General features: G+C 38.3%; 1 protein-coding gene across 1 annotated transcript in view; it reads left to right on the top strand.

Annotated features, from left to right (window-relative positions):
- LARS2 (leucyl-tRNA synthetase 2, mitochondrial) overlaps positions 1–25,112 on the top strand; it is a 91,735-nt gene that overhangs the window by 41,355 nt on the left and 25,268 nt on the right. Inside the window, exons 8-15 of the mRNA XM_075055386.1 lie at positions 746–853; positions 2,386–2,545; positions 5,761–5,865; positions 8,644–8,759; positions 9,741–10,024; positions 13,362–13,460; positions 15,741–15,878; positions 24,945–25,048. Coding sequence (XP_074911487.1) covers positions 746–853; positions 2,386–2,545; positions 5,761–5,865; positions 8,644–8,759; positions 9,741–10,024; positions 13,362–13,460; positions 15,741–15,878; positions 24,945–25,048 — 1,114 coding nt within the window. The remainder of the gene's footprint in view (positions 1–745; positions 854–2,385; positions 2,546–5,760; positions 5,866–8,643; positions 8,760–9,740; positions 10,025–13,361; positions 13,461–15,740; positions 15,879–24,944; positions 25,049–25,112) is intronic.

Genomic DNA, 25,112 nt, shown 5'->3' with positions numbered 1-25,112 from the left:
CCGCTCCTCATAAGACTTGTTCTCTAGACCCTTCACCAGCTTCATTGCTGGTTGCTTACAATAATTATATTATTATAATATTATTTTATATTTTTTTTTAATTTTATGTGAACCCTTATTATTATGGTTTGGGTTGGGTCTTTTTTACAGGATGATATCACCTAAAGATCCCACTCAATTTTACAGCCTGTTGTGCTTGGTGAAATATTAATATGAAATATGAAAAATAGATTGGCAGCTGGAAACTCTATTTTGCCATTTTAAGTCAGAGCTTGAAAATTTTAGGATGTGTAAATGTCTTTTGTCTGACTGCCATCTCCAGGCTATTGTCTAGAACAAAGAATCCAATGTAGGCTTCATACCTGCAAGCACACCTCTTGCGTATCTGTAGTCTTGTTCAGCTCACTGGGTCACTTAAACTTCCCACAAGTTACAGTCATTGGGAATATTTTCTGTGTTTGTTTTCATCTAAGGGTTTTGTTCTGTGTTGAAGGTTTAGTCCATTCAAAAGGAAGGCTGCTTCTAATAACAACAGGGTCTCTGTTGGAGACAACATGCCTCTGGCTTGTGCTGTGTTAATTCTGTTCTCAAAGAGATGAATTTGAGGCAGCAGCAGTACAAAACCACCTCTTCCTATGTTTTTACCAGCACTGTATCATTTTGCTGTTGTTATAATTAAACCCATAGTCTTAATTTGTATGCTTACAAAAGCTGAATGTCTTAATTCTTTCTTTTATTGTATCAGGCTATGTTTGATGCTTTGTCCGATCTCCCTGAGTGGTATGGTATAAAAGAAATGCAAGCAAATTGGATAGGTGACTGTGTTGGATGCTATCTTGACTTCTTGCTAAAGGTAAGTCAGAAATTTCAATACTGCTATCTTAGTTGGGCTAACCGGAACCCCTGAAATGTGTGATGTGTGAAATCAGAATGGGTTTTCAGCTCTAAAAAGCTTGAAACCTACTAAAAGAGGTTATTATGTGTTCATGCCCACACCAGCACAGAATCCCCAAGAACACCACTTGTGGGTTGAAGAGATACTCCCTGCTATCCTCCTTAGGAAAGGGTTTGTGTGTTCAAGCACAACATCGGATGCAAACTGGCTGTGTGTATTTATGCCAAAATATATGCCAGCTAATAAGCATTCCTGAAAGCCAGGGCATTTAGGGGAGCAGTGCCAAAAGCAGTATCAAGAGGTACTGCACATGTCAGCTGGGATCTAGCTGGGCTTTTGCTCCTCCTTGCACAGTATCTTCTCTGTCAGACCCAGGCTGACCTCAGGCGAGTCCCTTTATACTTAGATTTGTCCATTATTTCATGTACTACATCTGATAATTAGAATAATGAAAACCACACAGTTAGGTAGCGATGGACCTACAGAGAAGTCTAGATAGAAAGAAAGGAGAGGAAGGAAAAAGAAACCTTAAGAAAATTATAATCGTCTACAGAAGGACTTCAGATTTTCCCATTTTTCTCAAGAGATGCAAAAGGCTTCTTGAATACAGTAGTGACAGAAGAGATTTTCAGAGACCTGATGGAATTTCAGCCCTTGTGCTTCAAAGCTTTAGTGTACTTATTTACTCTGGTATAAGATTTTAAAAGTGACTTCTTATTTTAAAATACTGAATTTTTGGGAACTTCAGATTGAGACAGCTTAAACTTTCTTAATACTTCTGAACCAGACACTGCTAGAAGGTGCATTTTTGTATTTAAGTTGTTTTTATCAATTGTTTCTGAAAATGTGTATCAATACCTGTTGTAGAAAAATCTCCTTCTTAGACCCCCATACACTCCACAGTTAATTGATATAAAGCCTGTTGATAGCGCCAGGTGGTAATTCTTAAGCAGTCTTCTAAGTTTATTACTTGTATTTTATGTCCAGTTGTTTTAATGTTGTCCCGCCTTTTATTATTTTATTCCTGTACATAAGTTGCAGCATTGACTTCATCAGAGAAGTGTGGTAGAAAGCCTGGTAGCTGAAAAATCTTAAATTTTTTTTAGATTTCAGAGGTTACATCTCATTTCTGTTTCTTGGAAACAGGGCATGTGTATTAAAAGTGAATAGAAGGATTCCAAGTTACTTAGCCAAGGATTAAATCTCTCTCAGTAGCACAATGTTATATATACCATAGGATATTAGAAAAAAAATTTTATAGATATATCTGGATAAACTGAGGCAAGACTGTAAAGCAACTTTCTCAGGGTCTTAAAAGTAAATTTTGTCAAGGTTTGATTCTGTAAACTCCCTACAGTGGGAATGCATCTAGCTTTGATATTCAGAACTGTGTATTTCTACAGGGTGATGTAGATTTGTTAGTTGCATAAAAAGGAAGGGGAATGTAAAACCACTGCACTTCCAGTGGGAATTTTCCTGCTCTTTTTCAGGTTAATGGTGAAGTAACAGGAGAGAAGCTAGCAGCTTACACCTATACACCTGAAGCCATCTATGGAGCTTCCCATTTATATATCTTACCAACTCACAGACTGCTGCATGGGAATAGCAGTCTCAAGGAAGTCTTTCAGAGGGAGTTCGTCCCAGGGAAAGGTGATATTTTTCTCATACTGCATTTTGTTGTAGAAGACTAACAATTTTAGAGAATGATCTTCAGAGAATGTGTGTCAAGCTGAGCAGGAGCTGTTCCTGTTGAGAGGGAACAGGTCTTCTGATTCTTGGTATATGTCAAACAGTATCACATCAGCCTGTTCTGCCTTCAGATGTGGTACAAGCAGCTACATTAGAATTCTTCCTTTTACCATGGCTGTAACACTTCATAGTATATAAAAGCAATGGAACAGATTCTTGTTTCCTTATGTACCAGAAGTGAGCAGTCCAACTCTAACTGTGTCAGCCCATTGGAAAATCTCACAGCTGTATGGTAATTTGTCGTTAGCACAAAGACAGCAGAACCAACTCTTGCACCAGTGATGATATCTTCCTGTCATAGGGAATATAAAGAGGGCAATATAGATCACCAATACATAGCAAAGTGGATCACTGATAGATAGCAAAATAATACTCTGCTTTGCAGATCCTTAGTTAATACAAGACTCTAATGGAATAAATTCAGAGTATCTCTATGGCAGGTCATGACTTGTACAGAGGATACAAATAAGTGTTAATTCTTTAATGGGTGTTAACTGGTTTCCTGAAGACTCCTACCACCAATTTGGCCTGTATTTAACATTCCTGGCTTACTACTTTTTTGTTGTTTGGAAAACCTGAAAATTACAAGAGTAAATACAATGTATACTGAATATTTTTTGTTTCCACTTCAGGCTGGTGTTCAGTATTTATTTTTTTCCTCACTGGTAAAGATGAGGCTTCATTGACTGTATAACATCTGATGTCAACAGCAATGAAGCAGGAATCTTGCGGGAAATTGTGATGGTTGTACAGAACCTGCTTTATTTTCAAGTGCTTAATTTCTGTAACCTTAAAAAAAAGTTTGTTTGCTAGCAGAAAAAAATGGAGCCTGAATGTGTTGAGTGTGTAAGAGCCCTTGTCTCGGGGCTGAGCAAAGCTTGGAGAATTTTTGTTAAGGAACAAAGGAACAAATTTGCAGTTCTTACAGTTCAGCCAAATCAAAGCACTAACCGCAAAACACACGTTCATGCATGTGCCTGTGTCTTTGTTGGATCTTGTGCTTTAATCCAAACCACACAAGTGCAAAATTTGTTTTTAATAAGGGCAACAGTATATTTTTTATATTGTTTTTACATGGAAATAATTGGAAAGGCTTTTTTGTGTCTGTTAACAATAAACTTCACCTTTTGGTTGAGCTAAAGAAACTCTGATTTGGAATAATGACAGCCATAAGTCCTTGAAAAAAAGGCACAATTCCAGAATCATAACTCTGCTATTGTTGTGTACTCCTGCTACTTGCAAATACACTTATATGCATTCTGATATGCAGTTGAAATTGGCTGATATTTCTTACTATTTCTTGAGCATTTCAAAGGCACAGACTGGTATTTTTCAAAGAAGAGAACATAAAAGAGAAGAATTTCTACATGGACTTTCAGATTTGCATTTCAGCCATGGTACATATGAAGGGCCAACAATGGCATTTAAGTAAAAAGAAATTTTGAATGGCCTTGAATAGACCATATTTTCACATTAACCAAGATTTTTTTAAAAAAAACACCAGTAACATTAAAATTTTAATTTAATTAATTGTGATTGTCTTCTTTTCAACAGAGATAGTCTTGTAACTCCCTTTTTTTGACTGTGTTATCATTTAAATAATTAGGAGGGTATGTTTTTGTTTTCTAGGTGAGAAAAAAAAAAGCTGTTGTATGGCAAAGTAACTTAAAGTTCTAATACCTTTACTCTTGGAATACAGCTCTGTATTTCAAACTATTACTATTTAAATAGAGGTGAGCAGCCAGTTTTCAAACATTGAATTTTTTAGCCTAGAAAAATTTATGTTAATTTAGAATCTGGTAAGTCTTCTAGTCTTGACAGTGTGAGGTGTCTGAGATTTGACCCTTACGTTGCTCATTATCTCATTATTAACACTTTGTGTACATTCTTTTACATCTCTAACTGTAATACCATCTCTTTACGGCTGTTTTAATAATGATGTGAGCAAATGAGCACAAGAAGGGGTGCCTTCATAAACTGAAGTTACTCTTTTGGGTTCCTTCATAAAATTATTGCTGGTTGGAAGAGAGAAGTTATTTTTAAAAGCAGACTGTCCTACCCACTCAGCTTCCTGTTCATGAGACTTTTTGGGTAGTTGCTTTTAAAGAGTGAAATGATTCCTTTTGTACTTTTTTTTTTAAACAGAGGAGGAAAGCTGTGTGCAGTGGTTTGAATGTGAGAAATTTTCTCTAGAATCTGGATATCTCAGACACCTGAAATTTCAAAAAGTAGTAATCAGAAATAAGTAAATATATCGCTTGTGTTAAGAAGAGTGATGAGATATAGTAGCCCTGTTCTCTAAAATGCTGGTACTTTATTTCAAGCAGATTTTATGCGTTGCAATACAAGCCTAAGCTGTCTGTATTTTAATTATTTTAATTATCATCAACTTAAAGGCACTGAAAAAGTTAGAAACAGGCCCAAATTGAGATCTGGGGTTTGAATCCTCAGAAATTGGAGCATTCAGGTTTTATTTTCTTCTTGTCGAGCCACCCAAGCTACACATTGTAAATCAGTTTCAGTTTATCACAGTTCTCGCCCTTGATTGTCTCCTCTCTCCCCTTCCCTGTAGACATTGGGTTCCTCATCTCTAATATGAATATTCTGTTTGGAAATCATTAGGTTATTTAGGTTGGCTTTTTTTTTTTTCACTGGTCAATATTTCTTGTGCTTTGTAGTTATTCTGTAAGAAAGCAAATAGTAAGTGTAAGATATATGCTCGCCTCCAGTTTCATCTGAATAACTGGATATTTTGCGTAATTTTGTAATAATGTATGCTAGTATATAATTCAGGACTTAATAGAGCTTCGCAGCAGGCCTGCATTTTGGCCAATGAATCAATTTTTTTATTACAATCCAAATCTTACTCTGGCTTTTTTCAGGTGTTTATTATGTTTTCTAATCATGAAAATGTATCAGTCGGACTTACTGAAGATTTTGATATGTCTGAGCTTTTTAGAAATGTGATTAGGCTTTTCATTTTCATTCTTTTTTAAACAAAATTGTAATTCAAATTTCATGCATGTTTAAGATAAACTGAGTTCTAACAGTAAGTAACGTTCTTAGCATATCTTCTGTCATATTTTGCTTACCACGTTCATTACATTTGTTTTCAGACTCACTCACTTCAGTGACAGCTGTGAATTTGCTTACTGATCAGGAGATTCCTGTAGTCATTTCAGCAAAAACCAGTTTTGAGAATTTTCTTGATACTAAAATAGGTATGTGACATTTAATGTGTAAGTAGAATAGTACAGTTTTCAGTTGCTGCATTGGAGCATGAGATACCATTGCGGTAAATCTTTGAACACAGTGGCTCTCTTCTCGACTTTGGAACTCTGTTCTTCATTCCTGTTCTTCATTAGTGAAGAAGGCAGGGAAGAGTAGCTATGTGGGATCTGTCTGGGGGAAGAGATTTACAGGATGGTAAATTTTAATGGAAACATTATAAACTTAGTATGTTTAATGAGCTAAATTTGAGGAACTGCATATCTTAAGAGGATTGATTACTTAGAGTGCATGTGTATTTGGCTGTCTCTCACCATCCTTAATCAAAACAGAACTGTACTATTGTTTGACATAAATATTTTGAAAACAACCCAAACTTTTACCTTTTTTTGTCTTATGTTTATGTAAATTATGTGCATCCTTACAGAGAAATGTTTCAGACAGTAAATGTACAAAACTTCCAAGTTTGACTTTTATCTGATAATATTTCTGTCAAGGTCAGTAAAATAATTCAGAATAGGTAATAATTCTGTTCAGGTAGTCTTGGACAGTTATCTTGGATCCTTTATCTCTAAAGGAAGCATTCCCATAATTTAGGATTGAGGATCCATAAACGGAGGGGGAAGGTCATTGCTAGATGATACCCTGAATCATCTGGAGTGGGCTTCTGTTCTCGAAGTTGTCCTATGAAGCAGCCTGTCTTACCCCTTTCCTGCACAGGGAGCCTGGCCCCTCAACGTGGGCAGCTGAGTGCATGTGGTTAGGTGATGTGACTGTCCTTCTAAGGAAAATCAGAAATTGTACAAACTTTTAAAAATGGTGTCAGTTTTAATCTGCACCCACTGAGCTTTTTTGTTTACTCTTGTGTTTTGCTGTGGTCTCATCTCCGCTGCATTGAGCAGGCAATGTTCTGTGCCAGTCCTAATAGGAAATAGTTATCTCTTCTTCCCCCTTTCCACTACCTCTCTTATCCTTTAACTCCCTTTTGTTGCCTCCCTGTTGTTGATACTTCTTTCCTGCCCTGGAGCTGCTGCTTGCTTTTCTACACCAGTGCCAATATTGGCTGTTCCCGTACAACAACTGGACTGAATAAAACCAGCTGACAGTGCAAAAATCTCTTGGATGACCCTCAAAAGGCTGATGGAAATTACCCACTCGGGCTGTATACCTTACTTAACAACATGCCTGCATCTTACACTTCAGAAATTAATCTGGTTTTGAGACCCAGAGCCTTTCCTGATGGAAGAAAAGCCAAATAATTGAGATACCTAATCTTATTTTTCATTGAAAGCTTCCAGCTGGCTCACTGGCACATCCTTTGGCCTTACGTCTGTTGGAAACAGCCCAGCTCTTCCCGGGAAGTTCTGGATGCCAGCTGTTGAGCTTTGCTAATGTACATTAATAGCATCATCTTTTCAAAAGGAGGAGGACCAGAAAGTGGGACCCGCTTTTTTCCATTTGTAGAGCATATTGTGAAGCCACCTGTTGCAGGCTGCAGGGCTCTTTGACAAATTAAGATACTTACATTATTCTATAATAGGGCCTTGAAACGGCAGGAGCGTACATCTGCTGGAAAGATAAAATAGCAACTCTGTATTTTGCTAGTTGAGGACTTACTTGTCACAGGGGAGTTCTGCTTGGTTTTCTTTAGTTATCTGCTTCCAAACTTCCATGTATTGACAGAGTTAACATATAGCAGGCATTTCATTGCCTGAACAAAGACGATTGTTACACTGGTTTTGAATGAAGTAGTTTGTATGTTAATAATTCTAATGTGCTCAGCAATATTTGAGAGTTTTTGTCTGTAGTTTTCACCAACTTAATGCTGGCATTGGTTTGTCAGAATAAATTTCTTTGCCTTTTAAAGATGACAGCAATTGTGCAAGATTGTTCAAAATGTTAAGTAAATTATCACTGAAAGGAAACAATCTGCAGAAAGACGTATCTCTTCTGTGGAAGTAAAAAATCTGTTGTTATCTCAGTGTTATTTCAGAATACATGTGATGACAAAGTTAAGAAACTTCTTAACTCATCCTGAAAGGTAGTCCTCCAAAGTAGAACTAGGATGTATGACTGTCCCAAATAATAAGATGCAAAGGGAAAGATAGCATCAGGGGCCTTAAGTACTGTGACTTCTATAACTGTCATGAGCAGCAGTAGGAAGTGCTCTCAGTAGTTATATTCTGAATAGAAAATTGATGTTATTTGAATTGTTTTCCTGACTTTATAAACAAATCATGTTGTTCATAATAAGTTAAAGGGATAGTAATGTTAGAGACTGTTGTGTTGTGGTACATTTTAATAAACTATGAAATTAGAAAGAGATTAAATTTACTATTGAAACAAGACTATCTTGGCTGTTTGTTTAGTATTTGTTTCTCATATTAGCAAATAATTAAAATTTGCATTATTTAAATATATCTAGATAATAAAACTGTATTGAAAACTTTATTATTTATCCAAATTTTGTAGCTTTATTTTTAGGCTTTTTTGGAACCATCAAATTTTCAGCCTTTTCTGAGGTAGGACATCGATGAACATTTGGATTACAGAGAAACTGAGAAAATGTGTTTGTAATTATTCCTGCTTGAATTTCACTGCTTAAAGAACATGAAAACTTTTTTATTGTTCTTAGATTTTTAAACTCCTTTGGGCAAACATAAGTCTTTATAATGAGAGCATCATAGAAATAATACATTTTGTCCTCAAACTGATGATTGATATCCATGTTAGTCAATCCCAGAACTGATTTATTTTTTCTTGCCTTGTAGGAATTCCTAGTACTAGTGCAGAAGATGCTGCAGTAGCTAAGAATCTGGGCATTTCTTTCACTGAAGTCATTGAGACATTGCCAAATGGTTTGGAGAAAGTCATTAATTCTGCAGAGGTGGGTATACAAGTATGGAGTTCTTTCCAACTTACAATAACAATGCAAACTAAATAAGTTTTCTCAAGAGTGCCAAATACTTTGTATGATTGAAGGGATTTATTTTATTTTATTTTATTTCTTTTAAAGAATCAAGCCAGGCTTATGCTACCAAATTTCTAGGAATAATATAATGATGAAATGTGTTGGCTCTTCTGTAGCAATAAACTGAATTTTTTCCTTTTGTACATGAGAGGAAGGTACGGTATTGGTCTGAGTTTTATAATGGAAACCGAATAATTAAACCCATGTTAAAAGTTGATTCTTATTTCATCATCTCGATAGATTTTTAAGCTAAATATTAACATATTAGTCCTTTTTCCACATGTTCACTGAAATGTGGTGTAAGCCTTTATGGTAACATATCTGCCTGAAGTGACATAGAAATGGTGTCTTTAAGATATAGATGGTCTTATAGTTCTCAAAAAAATGCATTTGGTAGCAGACACAAAGCTCATATTCTGTTACATTAAAGATAGAGTCTAAGTGGTTCAGATGTATGTGGAAGCAAGAATAGAAAAACCTAAAATGAACACAGGAGAACGAAAGCTGTTTTACCATTTGCATTTCCTCAGTCTCTACCTTGTGTTGGTGATATTCTGGAAGTTTCAGTGTACAGCAGTTGATTAAAATACCAGCAGTAAATGCAAATATCTGCCAATAAAGGCTGAAGAGGTCTACAAGACTCTTTCTTAGCCTTGTTCTTTTCAGACCATGAAGAACATTATCCCTTGAGCAAGAAGGGTTAAATGAGTAGCTGGTAAGTGAATAGTCTCTTGGGTAGGAGGATGTTAAGCAGTGGGAAGGGCAAAATTAATATGAGGCTCAAACTTTGGCTCTTAGAAATTGCATTTATAACTTTTTTTTGTCTGTTCTTGCATTTTCACTGACAGCAAGTATAAATTTTTCTTTCTTCTTCTGCTTCTCTCTTTTTTTAATCAGATCACAGGCATGACTCGGCAGAAGGCTTTAAAAGCTGTTACCCAGCAGGCCAAAAATAAAAGAATAGGTGGAGACCTAACGAGTGACAAATTAAGAGACTGGTTAATATCTCGACAGCGGTACTGGGGAACACCTATTCCTATCATTCACTGCCAGACATGCGGCACTGTCCCTGTGCCTTATGAAGACTTACCTGTGGTGTTGCCCGATGTAAGCACCTTCACAGGAAAGGGAGCCTCACCTTTAGAAACAGTTCCAGAATGGGTGAACTGTTTCTGTCCCAGGTAAGCCAATGCTGCATTCACTGCAGACTGGGAGAGATTGCTTTGTACCTGCCTGTTTCTTGTGCTCTTTCCGTAAGTGTTCAGCTGACCACTCTGAGACAGGATACTACTCCAAAATGATGTTTGGTCTGACCCAGCGTAGGTTTTTTTTTTTCCTTACATACTCTGTAAAACTCCTTTTTTGCAACACAGACACCCACTGCTATTTCTTCATAAACAAGCTGAAGCAAAGGTCACTGTTTGTAAGTTGGAGGAAAGAAAAAAGGAAGACTAGAATGATTTTCTCCCTACCCCCCATTTCTTAACAGTATTTTTTACTTCATTTACTACAGTAATTTTCATTATCTTTCACCAACAGAGTTCATATAAAGCTTATAATGATTATTGAATTATGTCCTTTTGTTAAGGAAGCTAACATTGTGTTCATTTGCTTAGTAATAGTACAACAATAAAGTGTTTCCTCAGCTATGTAATTCTTTATCATGAAGAGTCACGCTCACTGTACATTACAGATGACAGCATGTAATTCAGATTGAAGGAGATAGGAAGTATATGCATCTTGTCGATGCTGTAATCTTTATTGTTTGTCATCCAGCTGTTTAAGAAATAAGACAGCCTAAATTAAATAGTGAGAGATATGTCATGAAAATCATTGTCTAATCTTGAGGGCTGCTTAGATACTCTGTACACTGCAGTTTGCATACAGATTCTGCAGCAGGAACTGGTAGAACATGAGATGTCCCAGAGAAGTTTTTCATCAGTAGTACAATGCAACGCTGCTACTAACAGACTGACCAAACAGGAACATTATCAGGCTGCCAGGCAGGGAAATCAGACATATAAATGTCATTAGGGGTCTCACTGATAACGCAGCAGTTTCATAACATCTAATGTTATTTCAACATTTGAAGGGCAGAATATCAGTGTGGTTTTCATTTCTGATTAGGTAGCTTACGCACAGCAGCTCTGTGGTTCTCTGGGAACATGTGTTTTGACCTTTGTTGATGACATGTATGTTATGTAAAACACACATTTCTTCCATGTTTCTGCATAGAAAATTTCTTCTCAGATGTGCCTATTTAAATTACATACATAGTGTATTTTAAAGTGTGACTCTTGCAGGGAAGCCTTACTAAACAAGTAGTTTAGTTTTAGATTTTTTTAGTAAAATCTCTAGAAATGCCTTGGTCTACAATTCCTAATTTCAACTGAAAAATTTTCCTGATGTGACTGGAAGTCACTGTCTGCACTCTTGGCTTCCTCCTGACCTTAATTAAAAAATGATGATGTTGTCTACCAGGCAGCAATGTACTTTTGATGTATAGCAAATCCTTACAGTTTCTGGATAGTTACTGTGGCTGCCCTACTTAGAAATTAATCAAGGGCATTTGTTTAGTTAGAAATAAAGGCATACAGGATTAGTTTCTTAGCCTAAGATGTAGTAGTTTGCTGAAATTAACTTTTTTTAAAATTCTCACCTTTAGTTGGCTTCTTTACTCTCACCTATTTGACAGCTGTCTTCAGTATTGCTCATCCATATGTCTGCTACAGTTTCAAATCTGTTGAGCTATTACTTTTGTGTGTGCATAGTCTTCCTTGGTTTTCCTTGCTCTGAGAAGGAAAACCAAGGAAGACTATGCACACACAAAAGTCATAGCCTTATGTCATCCCTTCCTTTAGGCCTTCTCTCCAGTAATAGTTTTTTTTATTGGTTGCATTTAATACCTAGGATTAATAAGGCAAGCAAGATGGAAAGATACAAAAGTCTGAATATTTGAGTGACAATAGTTAGCGATCGTAAATGGGAAGAGATGCCCAAGTTATTAATTGTTATACAAGTCCAGGTAATCAGGTTAGTTGTCTGAAGATAGTCTAATGAGATTACAGTATTGTGCCTGTAATCACAATATTGATATAAATTGCATAAATTTTGAAAGATGCCCATGCTGTCTCTGTGTTAGTGAGCCATGTCCATTTAGAGTACAGGCAACAACAGGGGCATGAAGCAGATACAGTTATGGTTCAATGACTCTGTTCTTGCTTTTGACTGAAAAGCCATTCTGTTTCAATGTAATACAGCATTATTTTACATTGGCCAAATCTGCTTATATGTACAGTTTAATTAAAATGCTTATTCTATATTAAAAAGCAGTTAGAAGTAAAAATTCTTTTACATTATTCCCATTGAAAGAAAAGTTTGCTGGTAGAGAAGGACCTGGGGCAGGGACAGAGTGAAGGAAAAGGTTAAGTGGTGATACTCTTGTAAGCTTGCCTCGGCAAGCCAAGCTGAAGTATCAGGCAGACAGGCAGATACATCTTGCAGCTCAGTCATCAAGCCTGATCAGAGACTAAATATGCAGTTGGAAAATATTAAATAGTCAGTCCCCATTTATTATGTATATTTATTACACATATACATACATTTAAATTTACATACAGTTATAAATTGCATACATTTGTTACAGATAGCCAGTGGTATTTATATAAAAGTATGTCACAGGTTGCAAAGTTTTGTTGAAATTAGAATAATGCCATTGTTCTGACAGTAAGAGTTTTAAAGAGGGATCATTTACAACAAGTGGAAGTTTATTAAATGTGATTATTGGCTCCTACAAACAATTTATATTCAGGGAGAAATTAGCAGAAAGTAACCTGAGCTTCTAAAATTTATTTTAAAATTGTTTCTCAGGGCTGCCAGTATAACTCCAAGCAAAAATTGATTTGCTGTAATCACAAATTAAAGTTGTGCTACAAGGTCTGGAAGAGATTTGCTACATCTCAGTGAAAGCTGAAATTAAACTAAGTTCATTTTTTCTAGAGATGATAAATGGAATCTGCAAAGACCTTTTTGTACAGACAATCAGTAAGAGGCAACCACCTGCTCCTTCTGCTAAATATTTATAAAATTATTTTTCTGCTGGTACCCAACGAGTGTTATATATATTCAGTGCCCATTAACTTTGTGGCAAAGTATGCTTGTCTCTGCTTTAAGTTTCTTAAGTCTCTGCTTCGTTTCTTTTAAAATGGCAACTCTAAAAAATTCCTGGAACATACAATCAAGAGGGCTGTCCGGTGCAGTGCCGTCTTCTGCTATTGCTGGATGCTATAGCTGTTCAGGGTTCTTTTTGGTTTGCATTTTGTTTGGTTTGGGAGGGAGAGGGAAGGAGAGTCAGCCCTGTTACTGGTGTTGGACTTTTTCTGAACATGTCACTACTCCGACTGTTCAGACCCGTTCGGTTTTCAATCTAAATGTCTTTGTGGCCACTCTGTACACGGCTGTTTTTTCCAAGTTCGTCACTTAATCTGAAAAGAGCTTTTCTCCTTCTCTCTTGCTCAGGTGTAAGGCAGCAGCACGGCGAGAAGCCGATACCATGGACACATTTGTTGATTCCTCTTGGTACTACCTGAGGTACACGGACCCTCACAACAGGGACAGGTGAGGGCTGCAGGCACAGGGCTGTCATGGGGCAAGCCCGCTTCACAGAACAGAAGGGACGGAAGAGGCCAGACACTCCAGTGCTTCTAGTTTCTACCTGCCTTTGCAGAAGGTGGTGTAAACCCCTGTGCTGCCCTCTTCTTGTGCCTGCCCTCTGGCCTGAGCGCCGTGCAGGGTAGACCTGGAGCTGCTCTAAAAATGTGGCATATGGTTGCTCCCATGGCAGGAGATCTACAAGAGCAGGATGTGTAGGCACAACCCTGTGAGCTACAGGGCAAGGGGCAGAAGTTTGCATAGAAGGGCATTATGGGGCAGGGCACAGAAGAAAAGTTCAACTGAGGAACTAAAGATAGTCCTTAGTGGAGGGAGCCATCAAGAATGACGGCCAACCATGACTCTCTCCGAGACTGTGGTAAGTTGCATGGAGTGTATACCCTCCCCTGCAGTACACTGAGTAGTTCACTGCGTGGACAGACAGTGCTTTTCCACCGGCAAGAAGAGGAACACTGGTGTAACATCCAGCTACCGAGACTGGCACCTCCATTTCTCTCCTTTTGAATTCCAGTAACTCTGGTACTTCCTCAGGCGCAGACCTAACATGAAGTAGCATCTCAGCAAGCTCCTGCTGTGTTGGCACTTCTACTACATGCATAATTAATGAAAGGAGATTTTTTTCATGTGCTGTGTATTAGTGGCTGCAGTGTGGAGAGTGTGGGAAGACAGATGTATTTATTTAGCTGGTTTTCTGCTTTATAGTCTGCCTGTAGTAGCACTGCTAATAGTACTGGTTTTTCCAAAGAGGAATTAGTGGAACAGCTCTACTACGTAGTCTGAGGAAGATAGAAAGAGTTGCATTTTTAAGATATTGATGCCACATGTAGGGCTGTTTGGGGAGTAACTTGTTTATTTATTGTCCAGAGCAGTGTCTGGGTACATACTACATACCAAGTGATTTAGTATAGCTAATTGAATAGCCAATGTATAGCAACTGAATGGGCCAATTAGTTTTTTTTATATTGGCAGCATTGGTTTAGTTAAACTAAAGAAAAATCTTCTGTGAACACTTTTATTTCATGTTAATTTTAATTATTTCTAGTGATAGTGTGAATTTATTAATATTAAGTTAGGCAGATTGCTTCCTCTTTAGTGACAGTTTGAAATATTTTTTTGTGTGTGGACAAGAACGGCTTTTCCAGAAATTGAAGTAGTAGTCAAATGTAACATCCAGCTGTTGAAGTAACAAAGTTTAGTGTAGCTAAATCTGTTTTATATTGAACATATATATGGACTTCTGCACTAGATTGCTGCCTCCATTTGATTTATTTATTTTGGTTTTTTAGCTAAGCTGCATATACATAAACCCTTTCTCTCCATAAGCCATATTTCACAGGTCTAGAATTCAGGAGAATTACTCTGTTGATTTTGGAACACTATGAACAAGTTAGTTTTGACTTGTTCTAGTAAAGACATGAATCCCAGATCCAAAATTTGCTTCTGGGCTCATCTGTGAGGAAAAAAGTGTTGCTATTACAAAAATTACAGATGGAATAATCAAACAGACTGACAATACAAGAAAATTTGCTAGAACAGGGCCATAAAGCATACATTAAAGAAGAACATCTATACAAATGGTATTTTACAGGCAGGAGCCCATTACGGGAGACATAACAATATCTAGTGAAGTAGTAAGCAATGCTAGGAAACCATGCAGGTGACCTCCAACGACCCAGTAAATATGCTGCAAATGACAAATTTACTGTAAATTCATCAAGCATCCTTCAGTTGGAGTGCGATGACCCATCTGACTCTTCAGAATGTTTTGCAGCCTTAAACTGCTTCATTGCCCCCTAATGGCAACAGTGCAAACCTCCGATTAAAAAAAATGAACTGGTTTTCAGTGGGCATGTCTTTTGTCTTTCACTCTAATATATTTGTATGTAAAACTTGATAAATACTGAAAAATTTAAAGGCTAGCCACAGGGTATTCATTAAAAAAATTGTTTAAAGAGCAAGCAAATCTTCATCACTTTCTCAGGCAACGTATGTGAAATCTTAGTTGCTTGCCTAAAATATAGGAAAATACTATTTTTGTGGATCTGCGTCTCAGTGGAAATTAAATTTTTGTCTATAATAAGCATATCAATTCTTAAAAATTAAAAAGATCTGATAGCAAAATAAAAGTTTTATTACAATGTATTGCTGTCAGTAAACAGTGGCTGCTTTAGTAGAGCTAATCTTTCTTTTCCACATTGTATTTTTTCTATAATTGTGTTTTTTCAGGCCCTTTCACAGTGACTTAGCAGACTACTGGATGCCTGTGGATTTGTACATCGGAGGAAAGGAGCATGCAGTTATGCACTTATTCTATGCAAGGTTTTTCAGCCATTTTTGCCATGATCTAAAGATGACAAAACACAAGTAAGCCTTATATATTTCTATAAAAATCTTTTCATATTTCATTTGACTAGCAAGAGTGTTAGTGGACATTGTTATGATGGTAGAACATTAGATTGAATAAGTCTGAATTTTCCTGCTCGTCAGTCTTGGCTAACTACTTGGTTTCTCGCAGTCACATTTTCTGTATGCATATACATAGCATTTTTATTACATGAGTATTAACTAGCTGAGAGCAAGTGATAAAATGCTGCTGTAGATTTTCAGCCTGCAAAAGCTTGTGTAAATGAGTAACTTCAGGCATTCTAAGCAGTGCTATTATTTCAAATTAGGTAACTTCCTGCAAGTAATACTATTAGTTTCAGTGGAACCATGCATATGTAGAAAAATAAGCGCTCCTATAATTCACTGCAGTATTGGAGCTGAACAGTGCAAAACACTTCTTGGTAAGCAAAAGCAGTATATTTATCTGCTGTCAATTTATTTTTTTATTTAATTACTTTTATATAATTACTTTTAACTACTCTCATTGCTGATGCTGCTGTAGCCTATTTCATTATCCTCTGTTTTGGTAAGAGGTAAAGTTTGAGGCAGGAAGGTGATTCATATGATGTTCTATTCTTTTTCTTCTCAGTTAGGTTCCTAGCTTGACATCCCCATTTCTGCTGAAATTCTGCCCTTCTTGTACCCTAAAATGCCATCACAGGAATGCCTCGACTGGGAGGATCCTAGTGTCAGAGCAGTGAAATACTGCCCGGTGATCTGTCCTGTCCTCCCATCAGCAGAGACATTTGAATAGATTGAGTCAAAATGAGTGATCCCATGAGAAGACCTGCTCAGTAATATCTCAGCTGGCAACTTGTATACATTCATTCTTTACTAGTATCCACTTTAAAAACTTGATGTTAAAGAGGAATCTATATGTACGTGGCACTTGGCTCTCTTAAATGCAGCAGTTTTGCTACAAAACTAGAACTTAAGTAGCTGTGTGCCAGAAAAAGATGGACTAGTTAGTGGAGCCAGCAGAATATTTCCCTAAGTTATTTCATAATCATTTGATGAAAACAGGCAATGTGTTTTCATTGCTCATTCTTGACTGCAAAACAGTTTGCAGTGAAGGCTGTATTTGAAATTTTGGTTATGGATGATTTGTATACCTGTGTCTCACTCTGTTGTCTCCAGTTTGCATAGCTGCAGCAGGAAGGCTGTTTCTTCTCTCAGGGAGTGGACCTCTTGAAGCAGACCCTTCCTCTCAGAGGCACTATTCCTTTAAGCAGATAATTTCAGAGCTTTCTCTTGCAAGCAATTTCAGGCTTATCAGTTCTACAAAAGACTTTACAATCCTAATCTATCAGCCATCTAGTGGAGCTGTAACACACAGCAGCAAAATGTTCTTTTGCTAGTCAAATTCTTCCACCTCCCAAAACGACATTAACTACAGTGGCTTAAGTATTGTCACTGTAGAATGAGATCACGAGGAAGGGGAGGTTTGCTTGCAAATTAAGTGGTCCACTCTGGTGTGCAAGAAAGCAAAGAGGCATGGAAAGAGGCCAGCTTGGCTGAGAAGGGACCTACTGAGTGAGCTCAAGCACTAAAAGAAGTGCATGGAAAGTGGAAATGACGATGGGCTGTCCCTGGAGGAATGTGGAAGCATCGACTGGGTAGGCAGGGTGGAATTAGGAAAGGCCATAGCTCATCTAGAATTGAAACTGGTGAAGTATCTGAAGGTAGTGAGAAGGACTTCTGCAGATACATTGAAAAGAGCGTCAAGGAAAATGTTGGCCTGATGCAAAATCAGACAGAGCCTAGTAGCAAAGGACAATCTTTACCTTGGCTTTTGCTGTCAAAGTCTGTGCTTAGTAGGAGACTTTGAAGGAGAGAGGTACTACCCACTGTAGAGTAGGATTGAGCTAGGGATCACTTAAGTAAACCAGACACATACAAGTTCCAGGCACATAAAAGAGTGTAGCCACCATGGATTTGCCAAGAGGAAATTATGCCCAGCTTGATCTGCCTTCCTTCTATGGTGAGATGATTCCCTCTGTGGATGAGGAGAGAGCTGGGCATATCTTTCACCATGGCTCTGAACAAGTTCTCCCATGGCATCCTTGTAGTCTAACGGGGGAGATACAGGCTGAATGGGTGGACTACAGCATTGATGGAAGAACTGACTGGACCATCAGGCTCAAAGGGTCCATGTTCAAAGTCTGACTGGTGGCTGCTTGCAAGTGGTATTCCTCAGGACTCGCTGCTGAGACCAATTCTATTTAAAGTCGTTATCACCAACCTGGGCAGTGCAACAAAGTGCTCACCCTCAGCAAGTTCGTTGATCACTGGACACTGAGAGAAGCCATTGATACTCTGGATGGCAGGGCTGCTACGCAGAGGAGTTTGGTGAGTTGGAGAAGCAAGTCTGAAGTGCTGACATAAATCTCACGTACATGGAGCAGATTACCCACAGAAACAGCTGGGGCTGTGCTGACTATGTGGGGAAGATTGACAGAGAAGGGCTTTAGAGAAGGGTGGTGAACACCAAGTTAGATGTGCATTAGCAAAACCATGTCCAGCTTTGATTATCTCTGCTCATCACTTGGGAAGGCACATCTGGAATATTGTGTCCAGTTTTGAGCCCCCCCTAGTGTGAGGGACATTGTCAAACTGAAGAGGATCTAGTGGAGGAGCACTAAGATAGTCAGGGGCTGGAGCATATGGCATACAAGGAGAGGCTAAGGGAGCTGGCTATGTTCACCATGGAGAAGAGAAGGCCAAGGAGGGAATGTAACTGCAGCCTACTGCTACCTAAAGGACGTTTATAGAGAATGCAGAACCAGACTCTTCTCAGAGATGTACAGAGAAAGGAAAGGACTAACAGTCACAGATTGCAGCAAGGTCCAGCTGGACAGAAGGAAAATAGTTTTGGCAGTGACAGTGATCAGACTGGAACAGCTTGACCAGAGAGGTGGTGGGATCTCCATCACTGGGTATTTCCAGAACTCATCTGGACGGGGCCCTCAGCAACCTGAAGTTAGGTCTGCTGTGAGAAAGGAGTTGGACCAAATGACTTCCAAAGGTCCCTAACAACCTACATTATTTTAAGACTCTGTGATTCTGTAGCTGTATTAATTTGGAATGTGTTTTGTTCACACTGCACTGTGACAGAGCAGTAGCACCAAAGCTGTGTAGTGTAGACTGGGCTAAATATGGTAAATTGCAGAAGAAAACTCTAACTTCAATCAAAAAAAAAATGCTTAAGAAGCACTGACTATGTCTAGTGCCAATAGCAGAGATCAAAATTGCTTTCTGTAGAAGTAGTTTGCAAGACTGTGGAGAATTCCTTTGACGCCATACACAATCTCAAGAACATTGCACATGTGGAGAAACGTTACAGCATTGCCCCTAGGATCTGTGGTTTGTACTGCTTATACATGTGCTCAGACTGCAAGATGACTGTAACAAATTCATCATCATGCACAAAATTGCTTGCTTTAGCTCTACACAAGTTAAAGCATTAGATGCTTTTAAGCCATGAAGTCAAATTAGGATTTTGTTTGATATGGAAATCGCAACTCCTTTATAAATATTACCACATGTTTTAAATGTTTTAGCATTGGTCAGAAGCCACTTTTGCTCAGTCTTCTGTTAGGATGACTCAAGGGCTGGTCTGACAGATGTGAAAAGGGTGATTAGAAACAACAAGCTTATTGTTAGGAAGCTTAAAGTCATGGTGTCAAAGCCCACAGCTCTGAGAGAGAACATAAAAATGTCAAAAAACACTGCCCTCTTGCGCATTTTCAGTCTTACTCTAGTAGCTCAGGTTTTGTTCACTGATTGAATTAGTAAAATTCTGCTATATCTCACTTAATGAGAGCTGCCACCATTTAAAGTGTTATCTAGTATCCTGACATATTTTTATGATTCCCCTATTAATCTGTATTAGTTTTTCATTTTGATAGGTTTTCTTCATGGAAATTTTCATTGTTTGGCATCTATCCTCTGACTTTCAAATCCATTGAAATATTTCCTGATAGTCTTTAATTCTGTACTAATGGCTATTAATATAATAATGAGGTTGAAAACAAAAGTTAAAAATTCCATAGTGTAGTTTTTCAAAGCAATCTCTTCAAATATGATGTACTTCATTATTATAGAAATATTATAGGCATCATACATAAAATAGGCATTTACAGACATCACACATGCTTTCATAGAAAATGCAGTGCTTGCAGACATCTGAAATTGTAAAGGTGTCAATGCAGTTTAAATATCCCCTGAAGATGGGGCATGATCTTTTACTTTTTTTTTTTTTTTATTAATGCATTGAACTGGAGATGGTGGGAAATGTCACTCATTTCCTCAGTAATGCCAAGGCAGAATAAATGGCACCCTCTGGGTATTGATACATGTGAGAACAGATTAAGCCCAAATTGATGTATTTTGGGGGGTTTTTTTGGTTTGGTTTTTTTTTAGCAATCTGGTCTGTACAGTGCATTGGTTCTAGAATTAATTCACAAGCCCGTCAGCCCTCCCAGCTGTGACCACTGCTGGGAGAGGGGCCAGGTAGTCAGCTGGGACCAGCAACCTCCTCATCTGTTCCAGCTTAATCCACCATGGCAAGTGTGTGCTGACACACTAGGTTACATCTGCTCAACTGTGTTACTGCAAGTACAAGTTACACAGAATTTGGCTCTTCCCTAGTGTCCTGGTTTCAGCTGGGATAGAGTAGCTGGTGCTACCTCTTCCTAGTAGCTGGTGCGGTGCTATGTTTTGAGTTCAGTATGTGAAGAATGTTGATAACACTGGTGTTTTCAGTTGTTGCTCAGTAGTGTTTAGACTATAGTCAAGGATTTTTCAGCTTCTCATGCCCAGCCAGGGCACCTGACCCAAACTGGCCAACAGTGTATTCCATACCATGTGACGTCCCATCTAGTTTAGGAACTGGGAAGGGGGGGGCAGGGATTTGCCGCTCGGGGACTGGCGGGGTGTCGGTCGGCGGGTGGTGAGCAATTGCCCTGCGCATCATTTGTACATTTCAATCCTTTTATTACTACTGTTGTCATTTTATTAGTGTTATCATTATCATTATTAGTTTCTTCTTTTCTGTTCTATTAAACTGTTCTTATCTCAACCCAGGAGTTTTACTTCTTTTCCCGATTTTCTCCCCCATCCCACTGGATGGGGGGGAGTGAGTGAGCGGCTGCGTGGTGCTTGGTTGCTGGCTGGGGTTAAACCACAACACCTAGACTTTAGTAATCTGTTCTGTCTGATGAATAACTGGAAATGGGATCTAGCACATTCTCCCTGAAGGATTGTAAAGCAATAAAAAAGTTTGTTGTTGCCATTAAGTCAGCAGATCTAACTGATAGCAAATCTGTGAAGTAAGGAGGCACTATTTTCACATAGCTGTGTTACAGAATAAAAGAAGATATGTGTGTGAGAGAAATGGCTTATTCTGTGAAGGAAGGATGTTAGAGCTTCTCTATGTTCATTGGGGACTTTATCATGAGTGTTGATTTTAAGTAAAAGCACTCAGCTATTGACTGTGTAGAATCTTGAAACATTCAATACCGTTTGATCTTTTTTCTGCCTAAAATTACCAGCTTCCATATCCTTCAATCGCTTCTGTTCTGGCCTTCCACAGGGTTGCCAGGTTGTTACAGCTAGACCTAACAGCAGGTTTCACAGGAACCTGAACTCATCAGACAGTGACTGACCAAGATCTTGTCTTCACTCCAGGGCACAGCATCGGGCTCTCTTGGCCTTTCTGAAGGTGCAGGATGCAAATGCACACAGTCAGTTTCCTTGCTAGGGCTATCCCTTCTTCCAAGTCTGCTGTTGATCACTGTTGCAGGCTTCACAGAGTCCTTCCAGCCAGGTCATTTGTAATTGGATTGAAAGTCCCACAACTCACCTTGCACGGAGCAGGGCAAGGAGCGTGAGGATGTGGCACTGAGCAGGAGATCCTGATCTGCCAGTCATGCTTGGTCGTCCATCCATTGCGTGCTCCTGAATAGAGAAATTGGTCTATCATAGAGATGAACCTGTCTATGAACATTACTGAAAGGGAAAAGATGGATTACAAACTTCGTGGCTAGCACAGCTGATCCTTCCCAGAGGTGTCAGGCAGACTTCACAGGTGGGGTCCCATCTGACATACAACATGATCAAAAGCTGCACACAACTAAGGCCACAGTGCCCATACTCCAGCATGGGCACAAACAGACTTCACAGGCAGGTGAAGGCATATCCTGTTCCAGCATCCTTACAATCTGAAATGTGATCAAGCACTCAAAGAAACTCAAGCTGCCTCTTTGTTTACTGTGCTGGAAATGTCTGTCTGTCTGAACATAGCTTAATTTCCATTGTTTTCAGTGCTATGGCTCAGGAGGTATTTATGACACCACGCCACGACTGGGTGCTGCAGTATTTTGATCAGAATTGTATCACACCTGATGTGCTGTGGTGTCTTGGCAGTTCCCTTCCGCAGCCAAGAAATGCATCACTTTCTTCGAAGGGGAGGGGTTTAGGTGTGCAGTTTTATTAATGTAAATTAAAGTGTAACTCTGCCTGTGAGCATAAGATGGAGCCACAGCACTGGCAAAATCACTGCGCTTCAGGAGAAATTCAGTACAAGGCTGTTTCCCAGCCCTGTGTTTATTAGATGGGCTCTGGCTTTCTCATTTTGGCATGTCTCCATTCTCCTGTGGTCTCCCACTAGGAACATGTGGGGGAGGGGGGTTCCCCATACTTGGTAATGTATTTTGTATTGCATTTTTGTAGCCTCTGTCAGCATAAACAAAAATAGGAAATGCTCATTCCTGCATTCAGCTTTTAATAACTTGGCGTGTGATCTGAACTAACTCTGTCATTAAAAATAAGTGTTCCTTGAAAAATCACTTCCACTGGAGAGCCCTATCTGATCTGGATGTTCTGGCTACCTCATTAGCTTTATTTCAGATAGTGGCAAGTGTAGCTATTTTAATAACTCTTTGAGATCTTAAACTGAAGTACTGAATGATGGGGGGAAAAATTCTTTTTATTTTTCCTTGGTGTAATGTCTTTAGTTTGCAGAATAAACTTATCCTGAACAGTTATGTCCTGAAGCATTTTTCCACCGTTTGTTGACAATAGGATTACAAGATTTTTTTTTTCCTGATTTTCATCTTCTAGTTCACATGGATAATTTGAGATAGTAATTTGAGATTTTAGACAATTATTGCGTCCTATTTTTTAAATACTTTTTCTTGTATGTACTGTCTAAATTTGACTTCAGTTCTCACTCTTTAAGTTCCTTTAATTTATTTCAAAACAACTGTGTTTTTCAGGCAGCCTGTGAAATATTGTCTGGAAAATATTTAGAGAGATGCTTGAATTGCAAGTCTTACTTAACATTGTTGATAAAACCAGGTGGCATGGCAGAAACGTATACTGCTTGATGACTGAATGGTATGCCACTATGTGCCAGTACTTGCACAATATTTAGAAGTGTACAAAATATGCAAGGAAGGAAACTCGTGTTCAAACATGCATATGTTAAAGTATGAAGCCTGTCACTTTCTCTCTCCCAGTTTAAGGCTTTTCTTTCAAATATCTCCTTAATTCAGAGTCTTCAAAGGATTTAAAGACTAGTACTTGGAAGATATCTGCTTTAATACAGTTAAAACATGCATAATTGTTATATAATTTAATAATATTTTAACTATATTATTAAATAAATTACTGTGTTTTAAATCATGAGATGTCATATAATTTATATTTCCTAATAATGTAAAACAATAAATTAACTCCTTAAAAGTGAGTGGTGTTTTGGATTATGACTTTTTTGTATATGTGAAGTAAAATGTGGAAGTCTGGTTTTACCATTTCTTCTTTAGATGGATTTATTCTTGCTTTTTAAAAAATATGTAAATAGGAGTAATGCATTCTTTTTACGTAAGTTGTTTTGGTAGATACGTGGGGTGTCGTTAGGTGGAAGTGTGGAGGATTCAGATTGCTTAATATTGAGCACACGTGAGCAGTAGGAGGTGCAAGTCAGTAGTAACCAGCGCTGATTAGCACATCCTCCAAAATGATGGTCACCAATGTCTTTGTGTTGGGGGTCCCATGAAGAGGCTCCTCAGACTGTGTATGCCTTCTGCATCTGGCTCCATACCTCCTCCCTGGCCCCTGCTCTTCTTGGGGTTTCTGTTAGAACTGCCTTACTTTCCTGGCCTATTGAGTGGCAACCAAAATTCTAGAGATTAATTTTGTTGTCTTTTTTTTCCAGTGGAAACAGTGACAGACATCTGACTGGAATTAGAAATGCAAGATCATTAAAGGAGGTGGCTGCAATAATGTATTTGCCAACTAGAGCAGTGCTTACTTAGAGTTTATGTGTGCGCGCACTACTGCCCTTAGTTTTGGTGCTTTTAAGGCTCTTTTTAGCTCTATCATACACACATTTGATGACAGTTTACTCTTCCTGATGTAAATTTTGTTAGAAAAGTAAAGTTTTAATGTTCAAGATGCTAAAAAAAAGATCCGCTAACATAATAACTTTCCAGCATTGCTGTTTTTCTAGTGTACTTGTTTCCTTACAGCTAGGTTTCATGGCTAGTTCTGCAAAGGGACAAGGCATGCAAGTGCTAATGTTAGAGAAACTATCTTCTCCGTTTATAGAAAGAAATGTGCAGCAAGATTTTGATTTGTTCAACGCTAGAACTAAATATTTGTAAGGCAGTGAGGTCAGGTACTTGAATGTTTTTACACATGGGGATTTAGCTTGAAGTTAGTGAAATTGCACTGTTGGCCAAGAAACTTTTTTGTATTATCCATGTGCTAATTTGAAAAGTGACGTTAGAATAACTCAGTACTAAGTCAGGATGCAAGAATGTGTGCAGAATACAAATAAATACTTATACTTGCCAGCCAGGCGCCATGAATAAATGCACAAAGTACTCTTTCTAAGGTGACAACCATTTATGTATAGTGAGCTTGACATTCTTGTTGCATTAAATAATTGTGCCTGATTGGCTCAACACCTGAGGCTTATCATAAAGTATGCTTTTGACAGCTCTTTTCAACAGACAAGTTTCTTTTTCCTTCCATCCTTAGGGAGCCTTTCCGTAAACTCTTGGTTCAAGGTCTTATCAAGAATCAGACGTTCAGGCTAACAACAACAGGCCAGTGTTTGAAGAGAGAGGAGGTTGATCTCACTGGTAAGAGAGACTGCATGGGAAAATTGGCATAGGTGTATCCAGAAAGTCAGGGACTGCTTCAGTG

This window comes from Buteo buteo, chromosome 2 (genome assembly GCF_964188355.1).
Source record: "Buteo buteo chromosome 2, bButBut1.hap1.1, whole genome shotgun sequence".
NCBI lineage: Eukaryota > Metazoa > Chordata > Aves > Accipitriformes > Accipitridae > Buteo > Buteo buteo.
This window is presented reverse-complemented; position numbering and strand designations above follow the sequence as displayed.